General features: G+C 32.7%; 1 protein-coding gene across 1 annotated transcript in view; it reads left to right on the forward strand.

Annotated features, from left to right (window-relative positions):
* Positions 1-18,836, forward strand: part of LOC100932136 (olfactory receptor 4P4-like) — a 49,339-nt gene extending 30,503 nt beyond the window's left edge. Inside the window, exons 3-4 of the mRNA XM_003773806.2 lie at positions 11,771-11,895; positions 17,480-18,836. Of these exons, the coding sequence (XP_003773854.1) occupies positions 17,525-18,460 (936 nt within the window). The 5' untranslated portion in view covers positions 11,771-11,895; positions 17,480-17,524 and the 3' untranslated portion in view covers positions 18,461-18,836. The remainder of the gene's footprint in view (positions 1-11,770; positions 11,896-17,479) is intronic.
* Positions 18,837-24,557: the final 5,721 nt, after the last annotated feature.

The raw sequence follows: 24,557 nt of genomic DNA on the forward strand, positions 1-24,557 counted from the left end.
GGAAAAATCAAATTTCAGGAAATACAGAATTAGTCATTTTAACTGTGAATGTGAATGGGATGAACTCTCCCATAAAAGGGATGCAGAAAGCAGAATGGATTAAGAGCCAGAATCCTACAATATGTTGTTTGGAAGAAACACATTTAAAGAAGAGTGATATACAGAGTAAAGGTAAAAGGCTGGAGCAAAATCTATTATGCTTCAGGTGAAGTCAAAAAAAAAAAAAAGGCAGAGATAGTGATCCTGATCTTGGATGAAGCAAAAGTAAAAATAGACATAATTAAAAGAGATAAGGAAGAAAACCGTCTTTTTTTTTCCCCTGAGGCAATTGGGGTTAAGTGACTTGCCCAAGATCACACATCTAGGAAGTATTAAGTTTCTGAGACCAAATTTGAACTCAGGTTCTGACTCCAGGTTTAATGCTCTATTCATTGCACCACCTAGTTGCCCCAGAAACTATATCTTCTAAAGGGTATCATAGACAATGAAGCAATATCAATAGTAAAGCATTCAAATTCCTAGAGGAGAAGTTGAGAGCTGCAAGAAGAAATAGACAGCAAAGTTATACTAGTGGGCAATCTCAACCTTGCTTTCTCAGAACTAGATAAATCAAAACAAAATAACTAATTGAAGGAAGTAAATAAAATTCTACAAAATTTAGGGATGATACATTTTTGGAGAAAATTGAATGGAGACAGAAAGGAATATACTTCTTTTCTCAGAGATTCATGGAATCTGGACAAAAATTGTCCGTGTATTAGGGCATAAAAACCTTAAAATCAAAAGAAAAAGGCAGAATAGTAAATGGATTTTTTTTCTGATCATGATGCAATAAAAAGTGTATGCAATAAAAGGCCAGAAGAAAATAGATAAAAATATAATTGGAAATAAAATCCTCTAATCTTAAAGAATGAGTGAAACAACAAATCACAGACACAATCAATAATTTCATCCAAGAGAATGGCAACATTGAGACAATATGCCAAAATTTGTGAGATGCAGTCAAAGCAGTTCTTGGGGGAAGTTTTATGTCTCTAGATGCTTACTTGCATTAAATAGAAAAAGAGAAAATCAATGAATTGGGCTTACAACTAAAAAAGCTAGAAAAAGAACAAATGAAATATCCCAAATAAATACAAATTTGAAATTCTTAAAATAAAAGTGGAAATAAATAAAATTTAAAATAAGAAAAATTATTAAATTAAGAAATAAAACTGAGTTGGTTTTATTTAAAAAAATAACAACAAAATAGATAAGCCTTTAGTTAATTTCATTAAAAAATGGAAAGAAGAAAATCAAATTAATAGTCTCAAAAATGAAAAGGGAGAACTTTTTTTACTAATTATCTAGACCTGCTCACTAGGCCAGTGTAAATTCTGATCATGGGTGAGGAGTGAGGGGTTAGAACCTACAAAGATTGTCACACAAATGTCCATTTCTTCAAATCTTCCCAGCTTTATATACTTTAATACAATTACATAACTATAGCATATGTGCTAACTATAGGATACTGCACATGTGGTACCACAAAAACCGCTTGCTATTATATGCAGATGTTTCCTTACCACTGTTGTTACTATTCCTGACTTCTCAGGAATGCTGAGTCACCCCTAAGGGAATATGAGCTAAACAAGTGTCATCAGCATGGTTCCTTTTACTGTACTAAAGGGTCTTATACCTTGCTAACAGTTCCCCTCTACATCTCCTGCTTTCTTTTGTTTTAATTGAAGCATGCCTATAAGTGGTTAAATACATAAAACAAGCTTCAGCATGGGCGCAATCCCACAGGCAAGTAGTAATATAAGAGGAAACAATGTATTATAAAAGACATCCATGACTCCCAGACTGAAGGTATTGGGGAAAAAAAAAAACTATTAATTCATAACCACACATACACTTCCTCCAGTAGCCAAGAGACAATCCAAAGCCAATCTATTGTTCTTCACTTTATGTGTCATGGAATCCAATAATTCCTGTAGATTTTGAAGTGCTGCATCAGTCTCATTAGCAATTATTTTTTGGGTCATAGTAATATTTATTAGTCAATTGTCATACACATAGGGCTAACAACCATGCTCTTTCAGTGGTGGATATAGTCAGAGATGGAACCACCTGATGTTTCCTAAGTCTTCTTTTTTTTCAAGAGTCTTTGTTTTTCCTTGTCTCTTTAATGAACGAGACATATGTGGTATGTTGGCACCCATCAAATTCCTTCTCCATCTGTAGAGATACCAGCAAACCATCTGCCCTAAGTAGTTAACCTATCTGGTCTCTTCCATTCACCCTCTACAGGTCTCTCCATAATACCTGTTGATTATCCAAAGATACTGGAACTGCTCACACTGGACACTGCTCTTCCAGCAGGTTATAAAACCTGTCTGCTGGAGCCAGTGCATCCTCATCATAACCCCCCAAATTAATAATTTAAAGGGTTAAATTTAGAAGTTCTCTAGGGTTTCCCATGACTCTCCCTCTCTCTTATTGTTGAAGGAGCATATTGATTTCTCTTCTCCTCTCTCTACTTTTGCCTTTTCTTGATGACTGAAGGGTATGTCAGTGATGTGTGAAATCTGATATTGCACACAAAAATGTGCAAAATGTTTGAAAGTATATATATATATATAGGTCCATTGTCTATTTTTATTGTTTATGGCACACCTGTAACTGCAAAGGCCTGTATATGGAATTCAGTGACCACCTAGACTACCTCTTTTACTGCTGGTACTGCAAAAGTAAATCCTAAGAATATGCCCACAATAACATGGATAAAATACAGATGGCCAAAAGATTTATAATGGGTCAAACATTTTTGACCATCTGCTGAATTTTATTGGTCCTCAAACCACGAGAGTTATTTTCTAGAGGAAGCATAAGAGTGTGGATAGGGAAGCAAGTTATAAAGGGTTTTAGTGTCCTCCTAGTTTCCTCTTCTGTTACTCCAAACTGCAGATGTAAAGCTTATACAGCTGGATGATATTTACAATGAGATTCTTGAGCAGCCTGAAATAGGAGAGTGTTGATTAACATGATGAAAAGATGATCACAGCCTTCGAATTTCCATAAAATATAGCTCCTGGAAGATCAGTATGAGAGGGGACATCAAGAAGTAATACCTGTGCAGTTTCTCACTTGCTCCTGAAGTTCCTTAAAAAGCTGAAATACTTTAGAGACTACAAATTGTATTTGGTCTGTGGCAATTCTTTGTACCACACTTACTGAATAAGCTGAATCAGATATTATATTTACATCTCCTGGGTAATAAGTAAGAGCTACCATAATTGCATAAAACTCCTTCTGCTGAGTGGACTGAAAGGAAGTTATGACTACTGGTTTTATGGCAAAGTCAGGAGAATATACAGCACAAATGTTATGCTTGAAGAATGTAGTTAATCCTTTAAGAGAGATCTTAGAAACCCTTCTTTCAAAGACCTTTTCAAAGCCAATTATGTAATAACCAGGCCATTTTTAAAGGGGAACCCATATATGAAATTTGGAGCTGTGGCCAATAAAATATGCCACTCTGGATGATTTCACAGCACACATTAATTTGTATATTGGTATAAAAGGTGTCTATCTCGTTAGGTCCTATTCCAGATAATTGTATTACTTATTTAGTGGTTTTTAACAAGATACTAGCCATAAGCACTGGATAAAGAATAAGGCTTTGGTCTGGTTGTGCTGTTTTTGCTATGGATTTCCAATCATTAGGGGTGAAGATTTCATTCGCCAAATTCTCTAACAGCATTTTAACATAAGATGATATAGAATCATAGATGGTACAAACATTTTTTTCAGATCTTTGATAACATCCAGATTAAAAGGAATGTGTTCTCTCTTGATTTAACCTGGAGGCCCCTTAGGGTCAGGTTCTTCAATCACAGGGTGTGCTTCCATTTTTAACCCAAATATAGCCTGTCCCTCTTCCCTTACCTTAATTAATGCCTCTTGTAATTGGGACATGGGAGAAGAGTAAAACTGCTGTGCTGGCAGTGCACATCCCTCCCCCTTTTTTTCTCTCACCCATCAAAGTAGATTTGAGGAAAGAGGATCAGGAAACAGAGGATATACCAAGGGCACATGCATGTCAAGGGCAAAAATGAAGGAAGACTGAAAAAGGGGAATGTTTCATGTCCCTCAAACATCCCATCTCAGTCCCTATCTTTGTTCCCATTCCACATGCCATATACCCAGGGCATGTGGGCACCATCCCCTGATTTGTTCTCCTCATAGATCCTTGTTTGACACACCACACTAAAAGCTTTCTTTTTCTTATATGTGTGATTTCTTAAATCCAATTATATTACATTGTACATAAGGAATGTGTGCTTAGAGATTGAGCCAGGACCTATAGTATAGTAGAATTCAGTTAATTGCTCTTCCACTGCCTTTCACATCACTGGCTCCAACTTCTCCTCCCCAGAGACCCACAGGGATGTATGCCCTACTATATCCAAGAACTCTGTGATCTGCTTTTGGGAATAAAATAAAAATTAAAAAAAAACTCACTCTATTATCAACCTAATTAAGCATTCTTCATACTTCCCTTGAGAAGGAAGGTTTTTGTTTGTTTGTTTGTTTTATTTTGTTTTATTTTAGCATTTGCCCCATTTTGGCTGAAAATGAAAGTGACTAGATTAGATACACTTGGTGGGGGGCAGAGGCAATGTGAATTGACTATATCAATAACCAAACAGAAATGATTATCTCAATAGATGCAGAAAAAGCATTTGACAATATCCAATATCCATTCTTATTAAAAACATTAGAATATGAGAATAAATGGAGGTTTCCTTAAAATAATCAGTAGCATCTAATGTAATGGGGATAAACTAGAACCATTCCCAATAATATAAGTATGGAATAAGGTTGCCTACTATCATCAATATTATTCAACATTATATTAGAAATATTAGCTTAGTCAATAAGAGAAGAAAAAGATTAAAATAATTAGAATTGGTAATAAGGAAACCAAATTATCATTCTTTGCAGTTGATATGATGGTATACTTAGATAAATCTAGAGAATCAACCTAAAAACTACTAGAAACAATTCACAACTTTAGCAAAGTTGCAGAATACAAAATAAATCCATAGAAATCATCAGCATTTTTATATATTGCTAACAAAGTCCAATTGCAAAAGATAAAGAGAAATTCCATTTAAAATAACTGTCAATGAAATAAAATAATTGGTAGTCTATCTACCAAAGCAAAATCAGCAACTATATGAACACAACTCTAAAATACTTTCCACATAAATAAAATCAGATATAATATGTTGGAAAAACATCAAGTACTCATGGGTAGACCAAGTTAATATAATAAAAATGACAATACTACCTAAATTAATCCTCTTATGTAATGTCATACCAATGAAACTCCTAAGAAATTATTTAACAGGTCTAGAAAAAATAATAACAAAGTTCATCTGGAAGAATAAAAAGTCAATAATTTCAAAGAAATTATTGAAAAGATGCAAATTAATTTGGCCTAGCTGTGCCAGACCTAAAACTACATTATAAGTAGCAGTCATCAAAACCATTTGATACTGATAAGAAAAAGAGTAGTTGATTTGTAGAATGAGTTTGGTTCACAGGACAAAATAGTCAATGACTATAGCAATCTAGTGTTTGACAATCCCAAAGATCCCAGCTTTTGGAATAAGAACTCACTATTTGACAAACCTTCTGGGAAAATTGGCAAACAGTTTGGCAGAAACTAGGCATTGATCCACACAGAAAAAAAAATTCTGACCAAGAAAGAACTGGAACTCATTATTGAACAGAAAATATTTAATTTTGATTATATCAAATTTAAAAAGTTTTTATACAAACAAAAATAATGCAGACATGCTTAGAAGGGAACCAATAAACTGGGAAAATATTTTTACATTCAAGAGTCTGATAAAGGCCTCATTTCTAAAAATTATAGAGAATTGACTCATATTTAAGAATTGAAGTCATTCTCAAATTCATAAATGATCAAAGGATATGAACAGACAATTTTCAGATGAAGAAATTGAAAATAATGCTGGTAGTGTGAAAAGGCACTCTATATATTGATAAGAGAAATGCAAATTAAAACAACTCTAAGGTACCCACCTCTCAGATTGGTTAAGATTGAATGAAAAGACAATGATAAATGTTTTAAGGAATATAGGAAAACTAAGACATTAAAACATTTCTGGTGGAGTTGTGAATGGATCTAACCATTCTAGAGAGCAATTTGGAACTATGCCCAAAGGATTATTCAACTGTGCATATCTTTTGATCCAGCAGTTTTTACTCTGCTTATATCCCAAAGAGGTCTTAAAGGAGAAAAAAGGGACCCATGTGTGCAGAAAAAGTTTGTGGTAGCCCTTTTTGTAGTGAGAAGAAAGTGGAAACTGAGTGTATGCCCATCAGTTGGAGAATGGCTGAATATGAATGTTATGGAACATTATTCTTTAAGAAAAGATCAGAAGGATGATTTCAGAAAGGCCTGGAGAACCGTACATGAACATAATGCTAAGTGAAGTTAGTTTAACCAAGAGAACATTGTATACAGCAACACAATTGTATAATGATCAATTCTTACAGACATATTTCTTTTCAACAAAGATGTGATTTAAGACAATAATCTTGTGATGGAGAAAGACATCTGTACCCAGATAGAGGTTTGTGAGCTCTGAATGTGGATCACAACATGGTATTTTCTCTTTTTTATTGTTTGCTTGCATTTTGTTTTCCCCATTGTTTCCTTTTTGATCTGCTTTGTCTTGTGAATATGATCATTGTAAATGTAATTGTAAAAATTGCATAAAATTATATAGAGTAATTGCGCATGTTTAACATATTTATTGAATTAGTTGTCATCTAGGAGAGGGGGTTGGGAAAGGGAGGGAGAAAACTTTGTAACACCAGGTTTTGCAACAATGAAATCCATATGTTTTGAAAATGTAAAGCTTTATAAAAATTAAGTTTCTACAATAAATGATGTTAAAACTGCAAGCATTAGAGAAATTCCCTACTCTAAATCACGGATTTTATTTATTTTTTTTAAATCTTTTTTTTATTAAATAACTTTTTATTGACAGAACCCATGCCAGGGTAATTTTTACAACATTATCCCTTGCACTCACTTCTGTTCCGATTTTTCCCCTCCCTCCTTCCACTCTCTCCCCAAGATGGCAAGCAGTCCTATACATGTTAAATAGATTACAGTAGATCTTGGATACAATATATGTGTGCAGAACCGAACAGTTTTCTTGTTGCTCAGGGAGAATTGGATTTAGAAGGTATAAGTAACCTGGGAGGAAGAACAAAAATGCAAGCAGTTTACATTCATTTCCTAGTGTTCTTTCTTTGGGTGTAGCTGCTTCTGTCCATCCTTGATCAATTGAAACTAAGTTAGATCTTGTCTTTGTTGAAGAAATCCACTTCCATAGAATACATCCTCATACAGTATCGTTGTTGAGGTATATAATGATTTCCTGGTTCTCTCATTTCGCTCACAAGTTCATTGGTCTCCCAAATCCTCTCTGTATTCATCCTGCTGGTCATTTCTTACAGAACAATAATATTCCATAACATTCATATACCACAATTTACTCAACCATTCTCCAATTGATGGGCATCCATTCATTTTCCAGCTTCTGGCCACTACAAACAGGGCTGCCATAAACATTTTGGCACATACAGGTCCCTTTCCCTTTTTTAGTATCTCTTTGGGGTATAAGCCCAGTAGAGACGCTGCTGGATCAAAGGGTATGCACAATTTGATAACTTTTTGGGCATAGTTCCAAATTGCTCTCCAGAATGGCTGTATTCACAATTCCACCAACAATGTATCAGTGTCCCTGTTTTCCCACATCCCCTCCAACATTCTGCATTATCTTTCCCTGTCATTCTGGCCAATCTGACAGGTGTATAGTGGTATCTCAGAGTTGTCTTAATTTGCATTTCTCTGATCAATAGTGTAAATCACTGATTTTAAAGGTGATATTAGAACTTGGTCGGCCAAGACAAATGGCTGCATATAGCTCTAGCAGGGCAAAATTCCTTTTCAAAAAATTTTGATCAACATTTACTAAGTACCTACTATGTGTCAGAAGTTGTACTTAGTTCTAGGGATGTAATAAAAATCAAAATGTCCACAACAACAAGAAAGTTAAAAAGCTCACCAATTGTTTCTGAAAGTACACCTATAGTGTGTATATGTGTGTGTGTGTGTGTGTGTGTGTGTGTATGTAATTCTAGTTATATGTTAAGTGGCCAGGTATTATCTATAATGTCAGATTTAGAGCAATGGAAATTCAAATTTGAATTTTGCTTCAGACACTTAAAACAACTATAATACTGGACAATTTGTTTAATTTCTGTGTGTCTCATTTCCATTGGCTGGCCACATTGTTGGAATGGCAAATGTATGCTTGCCAAAAAAAATATTTTGTGAAGAAATCACATGTGGTGAGTGCTCACAAAATGGTCAGAAAAATGATTCAAAGACACTCTCAGGGACTCTCTTAAGAACATAATTGTGCTACATAGAAGACACTATAGTACAAAAATGCTAAGCATGGTGTGCCCTCATCAGGGAAAGTGCTATGATCTAGGAGAAAAGCAGAATTGAATTAGATTAGAAGAAATGCGAGATAGGCAGCTAGGGAAACTACTCAAAATGTTCATAGGGACTATTTGTGTCCAGTTTGTAGTGGAGAATTCTGAGCTTACATTGGTTTAAGCAGCCACAGTTGGATACACTAATTAGTCTTAGTGATGTCATTTTGGGCCTCTTCAAGAACAAAGGATAGCAATAAAAAAATGGAGTAATAGCCCCTATTTCCCAGAATTGTTATGAATATAGCACCTATGACAAAGTATGCTAATAAGAAATCAGTATATAAAATTTACTAACTGCCTAATATTTTGTCTCTGGAAAAAAAAATTTGTGTATAATTCAACATTGTTTGTTTTGTGGCATGTGTTTTTATGTTGACCATAATGATAATTCTTGTGATTTTGGCCAAGTCATTTGACTTTTCTTATCTTTTTTTTTTAATTTCATTTGGAAAATGTCAAAGCTAAACCAAATGATGTCTTAGATCCTTTCCCTCTCACAAACTTTATCCATCTAATTCTAAGTCCATCTAAATTCAGATTAGAAATATACAGAGATAGGAGGCATTGTTCTGAAATTTCTGGTTTTCTTTCTGAAAGTACTTTATGGTTATATTCTCAGTTTTTAAACAACATTCACATTTTTCCCTCAAAGTACATACAGAACATAAAATTTTTATCAATTTCTCTCTCTCTCTGTAATGGGTATCTACATTCTGAGGCTATAAAATCTGACAGAGGACAATGGATGTATGTATAAATCACTTAAGAAAAGAGGAAGGGAGCTTAAAAATTCACTATCATCAACCATTTGATGGAGTGAATGGGAGGATGGAAGGGGAAAAAATTGGAACAAAAGGCTTTACAAGGGTGTATGTTGAAAACTATACATGTGTTTTCAAAGTAAGGAACTTTGCGTTAAAAAAAAAAAAAGAAAGAAAAAATGAGCTTGACGATGTTAGAAAAAAACATGGACAGATTTATATGAAATATTGAAGAGCAAAATAACCAAAACCAAGAGAACATTATGCTAGTAGGCTTATTAATAAAAGAGGTCAGTGGACCTCTTGAATGTGAAAGACCCCTCATGGCAGTGGGCTCACAGCTTACAGCAGGTACTCTTGATGATGACAATCGACTCTGATTGATTAACAATTCATGAGAAAATGATTATTACCATTAAAGATGGGGCTATTTTCCAATGAGGGTTTTCAGATATATGACATAGGTCACCAAACTCTTGGTCAAAGTGATTTTTCAATTTCCATGTTACTTGTATGCCAAAATGTATAATTCACAGTTCCCCAACATGTCTGAGGAAATACAAGAAGAGGAAAGCCACCTATTAGCCTAAATTTAGAATTTATTTTACAGTTTGATTAAATCTTAGCTTATATAAGTCTTTTTCAAAGATTTCTCACACTGGTTGATTTCTGGATGAGGGTGTAGAAAAAAACTTCAGTCGTGATTAATAATTTATTATTAATATTTGAAAAAATAATTATTTTTCTCAACACTGAAGATTTTTTTATTCTTGTTTCTCTCTCTTTTTTAAATGGATTATATCAAAATATGTTTTGCAGGATTTATGTGTATAATAGTTGTTATATTTCTTGCCTTCTCAATAAATGGGAAAGGGGGCAAAGGAGGGATGAAATATGGAATTGAAAATTAAAAAAAAAGATTGTGTATATAATATGTGTGTGGGCTTGTAGAAGCAGCTAGATGCTACAGCAAATAGAATAAAGAGTACAGAACTTGAAAACAAGAAGAACTGACTTTAAAATCCAGCCTCAAACATGTATGACTTGTTTTACTCTTAGCAAATCACTTAAATAAGTTTGCCCCAGTTTCCTTATCTTTAAAATGAGCTAGATAAGGAAATGGCAAACGACACCACTATCTTTGCCAAGAAAATCTAAATATGGTCATGCATAATTAGATTTGAATGAAAGAACTAAACAACATATATGTGTATTATATACATATACATGTGTGTGGGGAAGTATGTGTGTAAATTCATAGAATGCATCTTCTGCTTTTGTATTGATGAAATAGTTTATATGTGTGTGTGTGTATGTATATATATACACACACACATTATGTATATATATATATATACACAGACACACACACACACACACACACACATACACACACATATATTTTTCTCCCTAAAGATTACTTTTCAGGGTATTTTTAGCTTCATTCCCATACATTGTTGATAACAATGATTTCATTTTATTTGAAAAAAAGTATTTTTCCTTTTTTTTTTTTAAATAAAATTGCTTTATGTAGTTTTTGTTTGTTTATTTTTTAATGGCCTGGGTAAAGATTTCAAACAGATGATATCTTTATTAAACATTGAAACCTGAGTTCAAATCTGACCTCAGGCATTTAACACTTCCTAACTGTATGGCCCTGATCACTTTTATGCTCTTAATATACTAGAATCTGTACTACTTATTCAATAAAAATTGTCTCTTGATGACTATCTGCCACTTATTTTATACAAGGCAGCCAAACAATTCCTTGGGGATGAATCCTGAGATCTCTCTGCTGACTATAAACAATCCTCATTAGTCAGTATAATTTATCTGGATGATCATAAAAACAACATATTTGAGAATTAAAACATGCTACTATATAACCTAGAATTTTACTGTTGAGAAGAACTTCAATATGTATAACCAAAGAATGATAGCAGTAAGAGTAATATTAGGTAGAATCTAGGATATCAGAGTTGGCAAGGCTCTAAAAATATAGGCTGAACTTAAATGAACTGCTCAGCACAGGATAGTTGACCTAAAAACACCTGTGGAGTCTTAATTTTACAGAAAACAAGAGATAAGAAGTATCTGATGGCATTATTGTTGGCAAATAAATTAATAAGAATCAATTTGTATCTTGGAATCATCAGAACTTTCTATTTTTTATTTTGATCAATATATTACTTAGTATTAAATGCCTCAGAATATGAGGCAAAGTATGAACTTTATTTGAAAATGACATTTCAAAAGTTCTTTATGTAATGATGTGAGGATAGGTTGGGATTTCTACTTCCTTTTATTTTTCATTTTTCCTAGTAATGCCCTGAAGTAATTCTATTTTCCAATTCAGTACTCATTTACATTTAAAGTCTGAAAAAAAGTGACTATCCATTATCTATTTTGAGGATCTACACAGATTACTGGAAGATGATACTTCATATCCCACTTTCTGCATGTCACAGATGAAGAAGCCAAAAGTTAAAGAAGCTGATCAGTTGGATGAGGAATACATAACTGAAAAATGGCAAAGGTGAGGCATGTATCAGCTTTTTCTGACTCATGGTCCAGTTTTCTTTTCATTTTGTCAGTGTGGTTCTCTCATGGTATAAGATGGAGAAACTAAGAAATTATTTCAGGAAGTCCAGTGGAGCTGGGACATTCAAAAGATAAAAGTTTTCTGTAAGGGACTCAAATTTTCTAGCTTTCCCTTTGAATGCATGCAGCATCCTTGGAATGATTTTTTTTTTTTTCCAGCTCATTTTCAAGATCAGGTTTCTGAGATGCAAATAAGAAAAACAGCTTGGCAAATGTCACATAACTAGTCTATGAAAGAACTACAAATAAAATATGATGTTTATAAAAATCTTTCCTGGGTACTTGTGAGACGTTTTTAAAATTTAAAATGCAAAACACAATGAAAGAAAAAAGGATAATTGTGTTCAATATTTAATAAAGGGATCATCTTTTAAAATCTTTGTCCTGGCCAAAAACAAACAAACAAACAAACAAACAAATCATGGCAACAGAAAATATGATCCAGTGGAAAGTGTGCTGAATTATGATTTCTAGATTAATAGATGAATAACTTTGACAACTCATTTTTTCTTCCTTAGACCTCATTCTTCTTATCTGTAAAATCTAGCCTAGTAGACTAGATACTTCTAAAGTCCCTTCCATTTCTTAAGTTTATGATTTTGTGCACTGAGGCTATTAGATTCAATAGGAGTTACCTGAAGAAATTTGTAGCATATGAGTTAGCTGATGAAAAAAAAAAAAAAGAAAATTGTAGAATATATTGTTTTTGACATTATAATGAATAAGAACAAGCTAAAAATCCAAATGGCTAAAATAGATGAAATGAAGAAAGAAAGCAAGGAATTTTCATCAGTAGTTGATAGACACAACGGGAAAAAAATAAAATGAGATATCTGAATAAATAAAGGAATTAAAAGTGATTTTAATATATCAATAAACATAAAATAATTGTCATTTTATCCCCAACAATGGAATGCAAATAATTTGATATCTGGAATGGCATTTTGTGTCATGGAAGGGATTTTCATTAGTCTGTGTTATTAAAATGTCATACTTGGTAATTTATTCCACAGTGTTTTAATAGTTGAATCTTTTCAGTAATATAAACAATTATAATATTCACTAGGAGGTAAGTAAGGAAAGTAAGTCTTCCTCATATAAAGTAATTCTGTTATTGGGGTGGGGGAGAGGGAAAGTGGATTTTTGATTTTTTTTCAAAAAAGTTATCTTAACTCCTCAGAATAGAGATCTGTTTTGAACATTATGAGAAAAGTGACTTGTTCAGTGACACACTGAAACAATAAATGTCAGTTGTCTTGACCCGGAGTTTACTAGAAATGAGGTCAGCTCTCCATCTTTTGTGCTTTGTAATTCAATTCTTACCCAAAATGAGACCTAGAATAATAAACTATAGAATATCTCAGATTTGAAGCTTTAAGGAAAGATAGAAACCATGTGGAATAATCCCATCTATTTTCAGATGAGATATCTTACCCCTTGAGAGGTTAAGCAACTGAAAAATATTTCCATAACAATGGTAGAATTTCAATTGAGTTTCTCTGGCTCCTGAATCTGTATATCATGCTCAGGATCTCAATCTTTCTTTATATGGACTTAAAGTCACACTTAATTGAAATTTTCAGATGATGTGATCTCTTTCATGTATTACCTGATATAAAATTATACATCTATATAAATTCTAAGTAATTAAAGATGAGTAAGTGGTTAGTTGATGAAAAGGAATTTTTTGTCTCTATAGTATCTTATGGAGAAAAAAATATATCAACATAGTCTTTGTTAGAAATTTTCATGATTTCAAAAGTTTTTGGAGGTATTGAGATAGCTTCTTCAGAGATCCAACCTGTTTCTCTGAGGGTCAGTTGAAAGGATGGTCATGCTTATACTGTTTCTTTTTTTCTTCTTTTTACATGGTGCCCTAATATCCAACATTTCCCTTTGAAACTCATTATATGTTATCTAGAAAAGGTTCAATTGGCTTGTATCAAGATTGTTCTGGGCCTTCTAAGGTAAAAGTCTATTATCACAGTTACAGCAGTGAAACAGAGGCCACCTTGAAGTAATAAATAACTACATTTCTTTTCTACTATTTCAGAACCACATGAATTTCACTTCTGTTTCAGTTAAATGGAATTTAAATATACCACCACCTGAGTATGCTCACATTGTCATCAGAGGCTATTGCAATATCATTTCAAATGATCTTGATGCAATGTCCTGAAATGCTTTTCTCAGAGCTTTCCCCTTATGTCAGCTCAATATATTTGTGGCTCATGTCTAGAAAAAATTATCTCCTTTTACTGATCTTTTTATTATTGCATAATCATATTATAAATAAGCTGTGGGTTATAACTGATGTGCTATTTCTCTGTACATTAAAATTTTTCTAATTCTTAGATGAGGCTGAATTTCAGAAACTGACTCTTAAATGGTTTCAATTATTGTTTTGATCAATGCTTAAGAAGATTTCAACTAGTCATAGTCAAAAAAACTTATTTAATTTTCTTGATAAATGATATGAAATAAAATGATAAGAAGGGACATAACATTGGATATGAAGGGAGAGAATCTGTGTTCAAGAACTCTACATTTTAGCAGCAAATATTTGGGAATGCCCCATAATTCTCCCTATGCCAGTTTGTTTATGTAGAAGTAAGAATGATATTTACACTATGCACCTCATTAGATTGTTTACAGTAAAAATATTTTTTACATTAAATGTTATATAACTTAGATATATTATTATGCCAAAGAAGCAGGGATTTTATTTCTAGTACTTGAAGATATGTCAGCCTTTTAAATTATTTTCATAACACTATAAAAATTAAGATTATAATTATCTGTAATCTCATCAATGCAAACAATTCTAATAATGAATACTGAATAATCCAGGCTGAAGCTTTCATTGCTCTCCCATAAAGATTTTCACCATCAGTTAGAATAAATGGTGAAGTTCTGAATGCTATGGAAAAATTGGATAAGTTTTTTCTTTCCTTGCCAGTTTACTTTCCAGAGATATCCACATTGATAATGAGATTGACACAAGTATTGCCTGAGCTAACTCAGTATTTGGGATGCTCAGAAGAAAAGTATGGGAAAGGAGTAGTATTAGACTGACTAACAAACTAATGTTCCCTTCCTTCTCTTCCTTCCTTTCTTTCTCTTCTTTCCTTTCCTTCCCTTTCTTCCTTTCCTTCCCTTCCTTCCCTGCTTTCCCTTCCTTCTTCTAATGAATAACCTATAGCCTGAATGAGTCATATAAAAAAGACAATCTTTACTCTTGATAAGTTTATCATTCACAGAATAAGGGAAATTTAGGGAATAATTGTGATGAATTACCATCATTTCTATGTAAACTTTCCATATGATATGCAGAAATTTTGAAAATATATACATTTTATATGCTTTCTCTATTTATATCCATATTTGTATATTTTATAAGCTTTCTATGCTGCCTAATAATGGTTTGTGCAATGCCTAGAGGATATTAATTGTTTAAAATATTTGCTAATGGATTGATTTTTGTCTTGCTCCCTTCAGTACTTTAATGCTGGCTTTAATTACAATTATATCATTGTGTTTATAATTTGCTTTACTTCCTTTTCTTTACTTGCCATTGAAATTTATAATAATATAATTAATAAAGCATAATAAGGAGAGAATTTTGCGAAACCATGAGAAGATAATTTTATCCTTGAGTTAGAATATATAAGACATATTTAAATTGTAAAGTGGTTGCTGTTGAAATCATAAATCTAGAAGGAAGAATAAATTAAAAAAATTAGCATTATTTGTTATTTCCTCATGTCTCCATAAAATATTTTTCTTCATTATTACTTAATACTTATAATATTCCTTTATTTTTAATATAATTATTTTCTTTAATTTTTCTGAATTTATGCCATTTCATTCTCTTTAATTAGGTTAAACTGCATTATTCCCATTACCTGTACAGATCATTATCTTTCTGTTTATTTTACTTCCAGTGTAAAACATAGTAGTGGTATCTTTGAGTCAGTGAAAATAATCAATATAGGAAATTCATTTGTAATTATTAAATGGTTTACTAAGATACATGTTCTAAATCATGTTGCTTTCTAATCTGAAATAATATGCCATTTTATATCCTTTCTCAAATTATAACCCCAGAACAACAATTCAATGAATTTAAGGTAATATATCAGAACACTATCATCTTTTGGATCACAATCCACTTCACACTCCTGACTTGTGAAGTACCCCAAGGATATTTTTTTTGTCCTTCTGCTTTCACTTCACCCACTCACAATGTAATTTAATTATAACTTTCATGATAGCTCTCTACATTAATCCAGAGTATCTATCCTTAGCTACACTCATGACTAACAATTTGCCTTCTGGAAGTCTTGACTGGTATAGATTCTTCAAACTCAATATGTCTGAAACAGAAATCATTGTTTTCTCCCCAAAGCATCTTTTACTCCCAATTTTCTATTATTTTTAATGTACTATCATCCTTCTAGTCACATAGGTTCAAAACTTTGGTGTCATCCTGAACTTCTAATCTACAGTGCAGACTAAATATTATATTAAGCCTTACTATATTTACTATTTATTATTTACTTTTATTTCCAACATTTTCCACATATGTCCTCCTTTCTACTTACACAGATTTCACCCTATTACACATTTGGACTATTGTAAAAATCTATATTCATTAATCGAGTTTTTTAATGCATTTCAATTCATCCTTCCCTCAATTAACAAAGTAAATTTCCTAACATTTGGTTCAATCCATGCCAAAAACTCTAGTAGCTCAATATGGCCTTCAGGTCAAATATAACATTCTTTTTTATGCATTCAAAGTCCTTGATGATCTGGTTCCCTTTGCATATCCATATCTATATCCATATTTATATCTATATTTATCTGTCTAATCCATCTTTAATAATTTATTCTCCCATAGTGTCTATGATTTAGCTTGTAACATTCTTATTTCTTGACTGAATTTATTTTAATTAATGCTCCCTTCCACAGTTAGAATGCTTTCTCTGTTTGCCTCCTCCTATTGTTCTCCCTGGCTTCCTTTAAAATTGCTCAAATCATTGGATAGCAACGTTGGATAATGACTAGAGGTTCTGACCCTGTAATCAGGAAGACATGAGTTCAAATTTGGCCTCAGCTCTGTGACCTGAACAAGTCACTTAATAATGATTGTTGAGGTGGGGGGGGTGACAGGGAGAGAGAAAAGGGGGGAGGGAAAAGGGAAAGAGGGGAGGGTAAAGAGAGGGAAAAGAAGAAAGGGAGGAAAGAGAGGGAGAGAGGAAAAAAGTGGGAAGGGGAGGGGGCGACAGAGATCAAGAAATCCAAAATTCTGTTTCATCTTTCTTTGTGATTCTAACACTTGGCATCTTCCTTAGGAACAAAGTATGCACTAAAATAATGCTTATTGACTAGCAATATTAAAATGGAATGAAGACCTTAATAAGCATCATGTTCTTTCCCTTGAAAGTTAGGAAAATTCCTAGTTAACACTGCTGGTGTTTAACAAAAATAACTAATATTATCCCTATTTTTTCTAGTTTTAGGTATACTTTTTCCTCTACAAGAATCTCAGTATTGAAGTCATGGGAGATAGAAACAATGTCACTGAATTTATCCTCATGGGTCTATTCAATAATCAAGATTCAATAGTCAAGCAAGTCTTTTTTATTCTTTTTTCATTTTGCTATCTTATGATCTTGCTGGGAAATTTTTTCATCCTGACCACCATCAGATATAGTCAACTCAATGAACAGCCCATGTACTTTTTCCTCAGTTACTTTTCCTTCCTTGATGTCTGTTTCACCTCCACTGTTGCCCCAAAATTGATTGTGGATTTATTGGCTTACAAAACGACTATCTCCTACAACAACTGCATGGCCCAGATGTTCTATGCTCATTTCTTTGGTGCCACAGAAATTTTCATCTTGGTGGCAATGGCCTTTGATCGCTACGTAGCCATCTGCAAGCCATTACATTACATGGTCATCATGAGTAGACAGGTATGCCGTCTTATTGTGATGGCCTCTTGCATAGGGGCATTCCTTCATTCAATCATGCAGGTGTTGATTGCTATTCAGCTGCCTTTCTGTGGCCCCAATAAAATAGACCACTATTTCTGTGATGTCTTTCCTTTGCTAAAGCTGGCCTGTACAGACACTTTCTTCATTGCTATTGTGATAATTAGTACCACTGGCATGCTGTCTATTTTGACCTTTGTTGCCTTGATTATTTCTTATATCATCATTCTGACTACTTTGAGGACTCAATCCTCAGCGGGTCGGCGCAAGGCACTCTCCACCTGTGGATCACACATTACTGTGGTCATCATGTTCTTTGTGCCCCTCATCTTCACCTATGTGCCTACTGGCAATTCTGTCAATGGAGATAAGGTATTTGCCCTCTTTTATACCATTATTGCTCCCATGTTCAATCCTCTCATCTATTCATTTAGAAATACTGACATGAGGAATGCCATGAAGAAAGTTTGGTTAGAAAAACTTTTTCACAAAGGAAAGTGAACTCTGGAATAAATGATCTGGTTTTAAACACAAAGTATTACCAAGTACAAGAGAGGAATTTTCCACCACTAAGTGGACTGACATAGAGATATTCCTAAAGTCCAATCAATCTGAGCTGTTGTCTGAATTGGCAAGACTAGTTATTCCTTTTTATCTGTCTAATTTATTTACTTTTATTTCCAACATTTTCCACATATGTCCTCCTTTCTACTTACACAGATTTCACTCTATTACACATTTGGACTATTGTAAAAATCTATATTCATTAATTGAGTTTTTTATGCATTTCAATTCATCCTTCCCTCTAAATTCATCTTGGTGGCAATGGCCTGTCTCTGCCCCTGTCTCTGTCTTTCGGTCTTGCGCTCTCTCTCTCTCTCTCTCTCTCTGTGTGTGTGTTGTGTTTATGTACTGGTGCTCAATAATACCCAACACTAATATACCAACAATCAATTCACACAATTAGCTATATGGTATCTTTTTTTTACTGCTTTAATTTAAAGGCAACAAATTACAGTAGTAGAAAGATTTTCTGAGAGTATCTCATCATTCCTTGTCCTCTAACCAAAAGAAGCAGACACAGAAGAAACAGAAGTGAAAGCAGAAGCAGAAAAAGAAGCAGAAGAAGATGAAAGAGGAAGAGGTGGAGGAGGAGAAGAACAAGGAGGAGGAGGAGGAGCAGAAAATGGAGGAGGAAGAGAAAAAGAAGCCCTCTGATCTTGTGTGCCTGAAACACAATTATGTACCTACTATTTGAAAATCTCTAAGGAAGGAGAACCAATATCCTCTAAAACCCTAAACTCTTGGTGAATTAAACTTTTTGTGACATTGAATTAAAAGTGTTTCTTTTCAATATCTATTCATTATGTCTAATTCTACACTCTGGGGCCAATTCTTATCCAGAGGACATCTCTTCAGATATGCGAGGACAATATTCATTTCCCCTTTTAGTTCTTCATATTATCTCCTATTCTCTAGCCTAAACATGCTCAGTTCTTTTAGGAGATATGTAAATAATATAAAATAATGATCATCCTCCACCCATCCCCAATATTGGACCCTTTCTTGACTCTCATTTTTGCCTATCCTCTGCATCACCTTGTTTTGCTTAGTATTGTGCATAGACTTACACATGAACATCCTCATTCAAGAAAATGTAAATTCTGTACTTTTACCCCAATTCTAATAGTTAGACTTCAACTTCATAACATTTTTATATCATAGTTTATAATGCCATTTCTATAATCTCCCTATATACCATCTTTCATTAACTCATCTTCCTTTAAGATTAATTCTATTAAAATGTATCACCTAATTATGTTTCTTATATACACTACCTACCCACATCTAGCACAGTTTTGATATTTTCAAAGGGAATTCAGTTCCCACTTCACAATTTTTTCTCTGACTCATCTTCTGCCTTCTTATTAGGATACTGCAACAAGCATAGTGTTATTCCCTGAAGCATCCTAATTTCTTGGTCAATCCATATAGTCAGTGCTCATGGCCTACTCTTTCACTCAACATTCACTAAATATGAAAATGGTATTACTATTGATTTTGAAATTTTTCTATTTGAAATTGCTTAATCTGATCATAATATGTCATCATTCAATCTCTCCCTTTGCCTTATGATTCCTAATCATCTTGTATCTAATTATGGCCTTCAATTATTTTACCCCTTAAGTTCTTTTCTAGGCCATCAATTTTAATCTAATTATACTATCTTTCCATCCTCCTCATGGATCCTTTCAATTCAATGCTATCCTTCAAATTTAAGTAAGCTTAATTTATCTACCTATTATTATTACCAATTATTACACCTACATTAGAAAGCTTCCATCTTGAATTACATCCAATATCTTACATCTTATTCATATAGTGGTATATGAACATGGAGAAAATCATAAAACTGTGTTTAGAATAGACTACAGATTTATATTATGTGAATCCAAATAAGGCCTCCTTTTAAGAAATCAATACTTATACATGTTCTTGATCAATAAAATATCCTATTTACTATAGTAGTCTTAAAAAAAAAAAAACTCTCCTCGATTTTTTTTTTACCACCCCTTGTTTATTATCTTTGCTAAGAACCTAACCTCATACTTTATTCCTTTGTTTAGTCATTTGTTCAGCTATTTGTGACCTCATTTAGGATTTTCTTGACAAACTGACAAACTACTGTACTGATTTTCTATTTTCTTATATTCTGTTTACTTTAAAGAAGAAACTTTTGTAAATAGATTAAGTGATTTTTCCAGAGTTACATACCTTTTAAGTGTCTTAGACTGGCTCTGAAGTTCAGACGATGAGTCTTCTTAGTTGCAGCCTCAGTACTGCCACTTAGGTACTCTGTTTCATTTCTGATCCATTCCCCAAACCCAACATGAGACCATTTCACAAGATCTTTATTTTATTTGTACCTCCTCATCTCCTATAACTCAGAAATCTTCTATCTCCCCCTTTTCTCTTCATATCAAAAAGTAACCATCAATCTCTTCAAAATAAACTCTTCTATATATATATATATATATATATATATAATGATGATCCTATTCCATCTAGTCTTCTCTAGGAGTTTGATTCTTCTGGCACCCTCACTCTTTTACGAATTTCATTGAACTTTTTTATATCTTCTGCAGACAAAAATTCTTTGTCTCTACATCATCATAGCCATCATTATCATATTAGTAATAAATCTCATTTAATATGTTCACAAATTAACATCATATGAAATTTATCTCCTTCATTGTTCAATTTTTTGATAAATCTGTGTACATGTGATGCTTAGACTTTTTCTCTATTTATTCAATTCTAAACCTTCTGTTGACTGGTGACTTCAAATTAACTGAAACTTTCTTCAAAATTAGAAATTGCTTCTTAATTATCAAATGCAGTGTCCCTTTTTCTTAATTCTAATCATTCTGGACCTCTTAAGTCTTTTATGACAATGTTGATCAGCATCTTGCCTTGGATATTCATTTCTTTCTTTGACTTTATTACATCTGTGGTTCTTCTTCTGCCTATTTGCTCCCTTATAAACCTTCTTTTTCTAAATCTCCTTTCCTGATTATGCTTAATAAATATGTAGTACTCTAAACAGTCTTCCCTGGATCTTCTTCTCTTCTCTTTTTTATATGATTTCCTTTGATGACAAGTCCCCTCTACTGATGGAATTAATTCCATCATTGTGATGCTCATAATTCTCTGATGTTTAAGTTAAACTCTAACCTAATCTTAGACCAAATTTTTTTCTTGAGCTGTATTCTCATATCTCCACCTTCCGATTGGATATATAAAATGAATATAGTATAATGTTATGTATCTGAACCATAAGAAAATATCTTTTAACATAAAACATTCCTCTCCTCCAAACTTCACTTACCTCAGTGGCAGAGATCCATGAACTTAACTTTTTATTCACACTCATCAGACATATACAGTCTTTTACTAGGTCTTGTCATATCTACCTTCTTAAATAAAATAATATTTATTTATTCCTTTATTTATTTATCTATTCACATGTTTGTTTATATATTTATTTCTTTGTTTATTACTGTATTTGGCACCGTTCCTGGCAATAGTAGGCAATATATAAACACATTTCCTTCCATGATCCCATAAACTTCCCCACATATATGATCTTCTCTCCATAAATATTGCTGCCTCCTGATGCAGACCCTCATCAGCTAATTTCTGAGCCATCAACATATCCTTTTAGTTAGTAGTCCTGCATCTCTTCCCACTCCTATTTACTAAGACACAAAAAGTTTTCCCCAAAGCACAGGTCTTTCCATGTCATACCTTCAACTCAAACAAACAAACAAACTGTTAGCTCTAAAATTCAATGTAAAATGTTATGTTGTCATGTTAAAATCTTTCAAAATATTGTTGCTTTGTACCTTTACAATCTATTTACACTTTACTTTCTTCATCATGTACTGTGATCCAATTACATTGATATTTTTTAATCATAGCATTTTATATCTTGCCTTCACACATTTTTATTAATTTTCCTGCATTCCTGTTCCTGACTTCACTGAAAAAAAAATGCTCAAAATTTACTTTCTACAGAAACCTTTTGCTATCCCTCATATCATACTGGTGCATTCACTCTGAAATAAGCTATTTCCACATATATTTTATGTATATATTACATCTGTGTTGTTTTAGTTATAAGAATATTATCTTGTGGAACACATATATCATGGCTTATTTTTTTTTTTTGCATTCCCTGGTGCTTAACATATCTTGTATCTGACATATATTGAGTATTTAACAATGACTATTGACTTAGTAAATCAACTATTGAAATAATTGTAAAATGTATCTTCTTTAAACATAGATGTCACATAGTTTGTTGTTATAAAAACATTAATTATACACAGTACCGAAAGAATATCATTTCATTACTTAACATAATATGTAAGTATAACAATATCTGATAAACATTAAACATATTAGAAATATTAGACATGAGCATAAAAAATTTAACAAGCATCCTGAATTGAAAATAACCTAGTAGCAAAGCTAGAAATCATTTTTAAACCAAAAAAATCAGAGACAGAGTATTACAAAATGGTGATGGTGAAAGAAAACACACACACACACACATACACACACGATGTTCACATACGTTTATACAAGTTGTTGTCATCTGTCCTTTATTCTCAAAGAGGAACATGACATCAGGGAAATGATGCCATGACATACAATTATGTATATTTATTTTCTTATTCTAAATATAGCTTATTTTTTTTTATTTAATAGCCTTTTATTTACAGGATATATGCATGGGTAACTTTACAGCATTAACAATTGCCAAACCTCTTGTTCCAATTTTTCACCTCTTACCCCCCACCCCCTCCCCTAGATGGCAGGATGACCAGTAGATGTTAAATATATTAAAATATAAATTAGATACACAATAAGTATACATGACCAAAACGTTATTTTGCTGTACAAAAAGAATCAGACTCTGAAATATTGTACAATTAGCTTGTGAAGGAAATCAAAAATGCAGGTGGGCATAAATATAGGGATTGGGAATTCAATGTAATGGTTTTTAGTCATCTCCCAGAGTTCTTTTTCTGGGCATAGCTGGTTCAGTTCATTACTGCTCCATTGGAAATGATTTGGTTGATATCGTTGCTGAGGATGGCCTGGTCCATCAGAACTGGTCATCATATAGTATTGTTGTTGAAGTATATAATGATCTCCTGGTCCTGCTCATTTCTCTCAGCATCAGTTCGTGTAAGTCTCTCCAGGCCTTTCTGAAATTATCCTGTTGGTCTAAATATAGCTTATTTTAAAAATATTTTCCATGCTTAATATTTCTTATTAAACAGTAATGTATATGCATATAAATATATACATATATGTATATACTATATCCACATAGAAATAAAATGTACATATATAAATTCATTCCCACTTAAGAAAGAGCAACTACATTTTTTAAAAGTAATCAATTATGCAATAAGAATAACAAAGTATTAAATCTTTAGGAAATGATCCACACATATTTTCCTTTAAGGAAAAAGGAAAGGACAACTATAGAAGAACAATAGCGAAAAAATAGTGGTTGAAGAAAAAGAAGACAAACAGCTTTAGTTTAATTCAAGGTTCATGGAAGGCTCAGATTAACCTAGACACAATACTACTCCTCAAAACATGCTGCATATTAAAATGAATTCCATTAGACTACTCTTGGTTCTATACCTCACTAGTAGATACATAGCTATTGAGAGAAATAGGTATGAAAAAATGATAGCTAGATAGATTTTCTATATTTACATATGTGTAATACATATGTATGCATTAGTATATACTTACATGTTTCTATGATTATTTATACTTATAATGCAAATCTATATACCCATGTAAATACACATATGAATATATGCATGTAACGCACACCTCAACTTATGTCTATACTTGCACCTTTATAAACACATAAGGTACTTATATACATACATGAATACACACACATATATATATGTGTATATATATATATATATATATATATATATATATATATATATATATACATATATACTTATTTATTGTATTTCATATACAAAGATCAGTGAAT

Source organism: Sarcophilus harrisii, chromosome 6 (assembly GCF_902635505.1).
Source record: "Sarcophilus harrisii chromosome 6, mSarHar1.11, whole genome shotgun sequence".
Taxonomy (NCBI): Eukaryota; Metazoa; Chordata; class Mammalia; order Dasyuromorphia; family Dasyuridae; genus Sarcophilus; species Sarcophilus harrisii.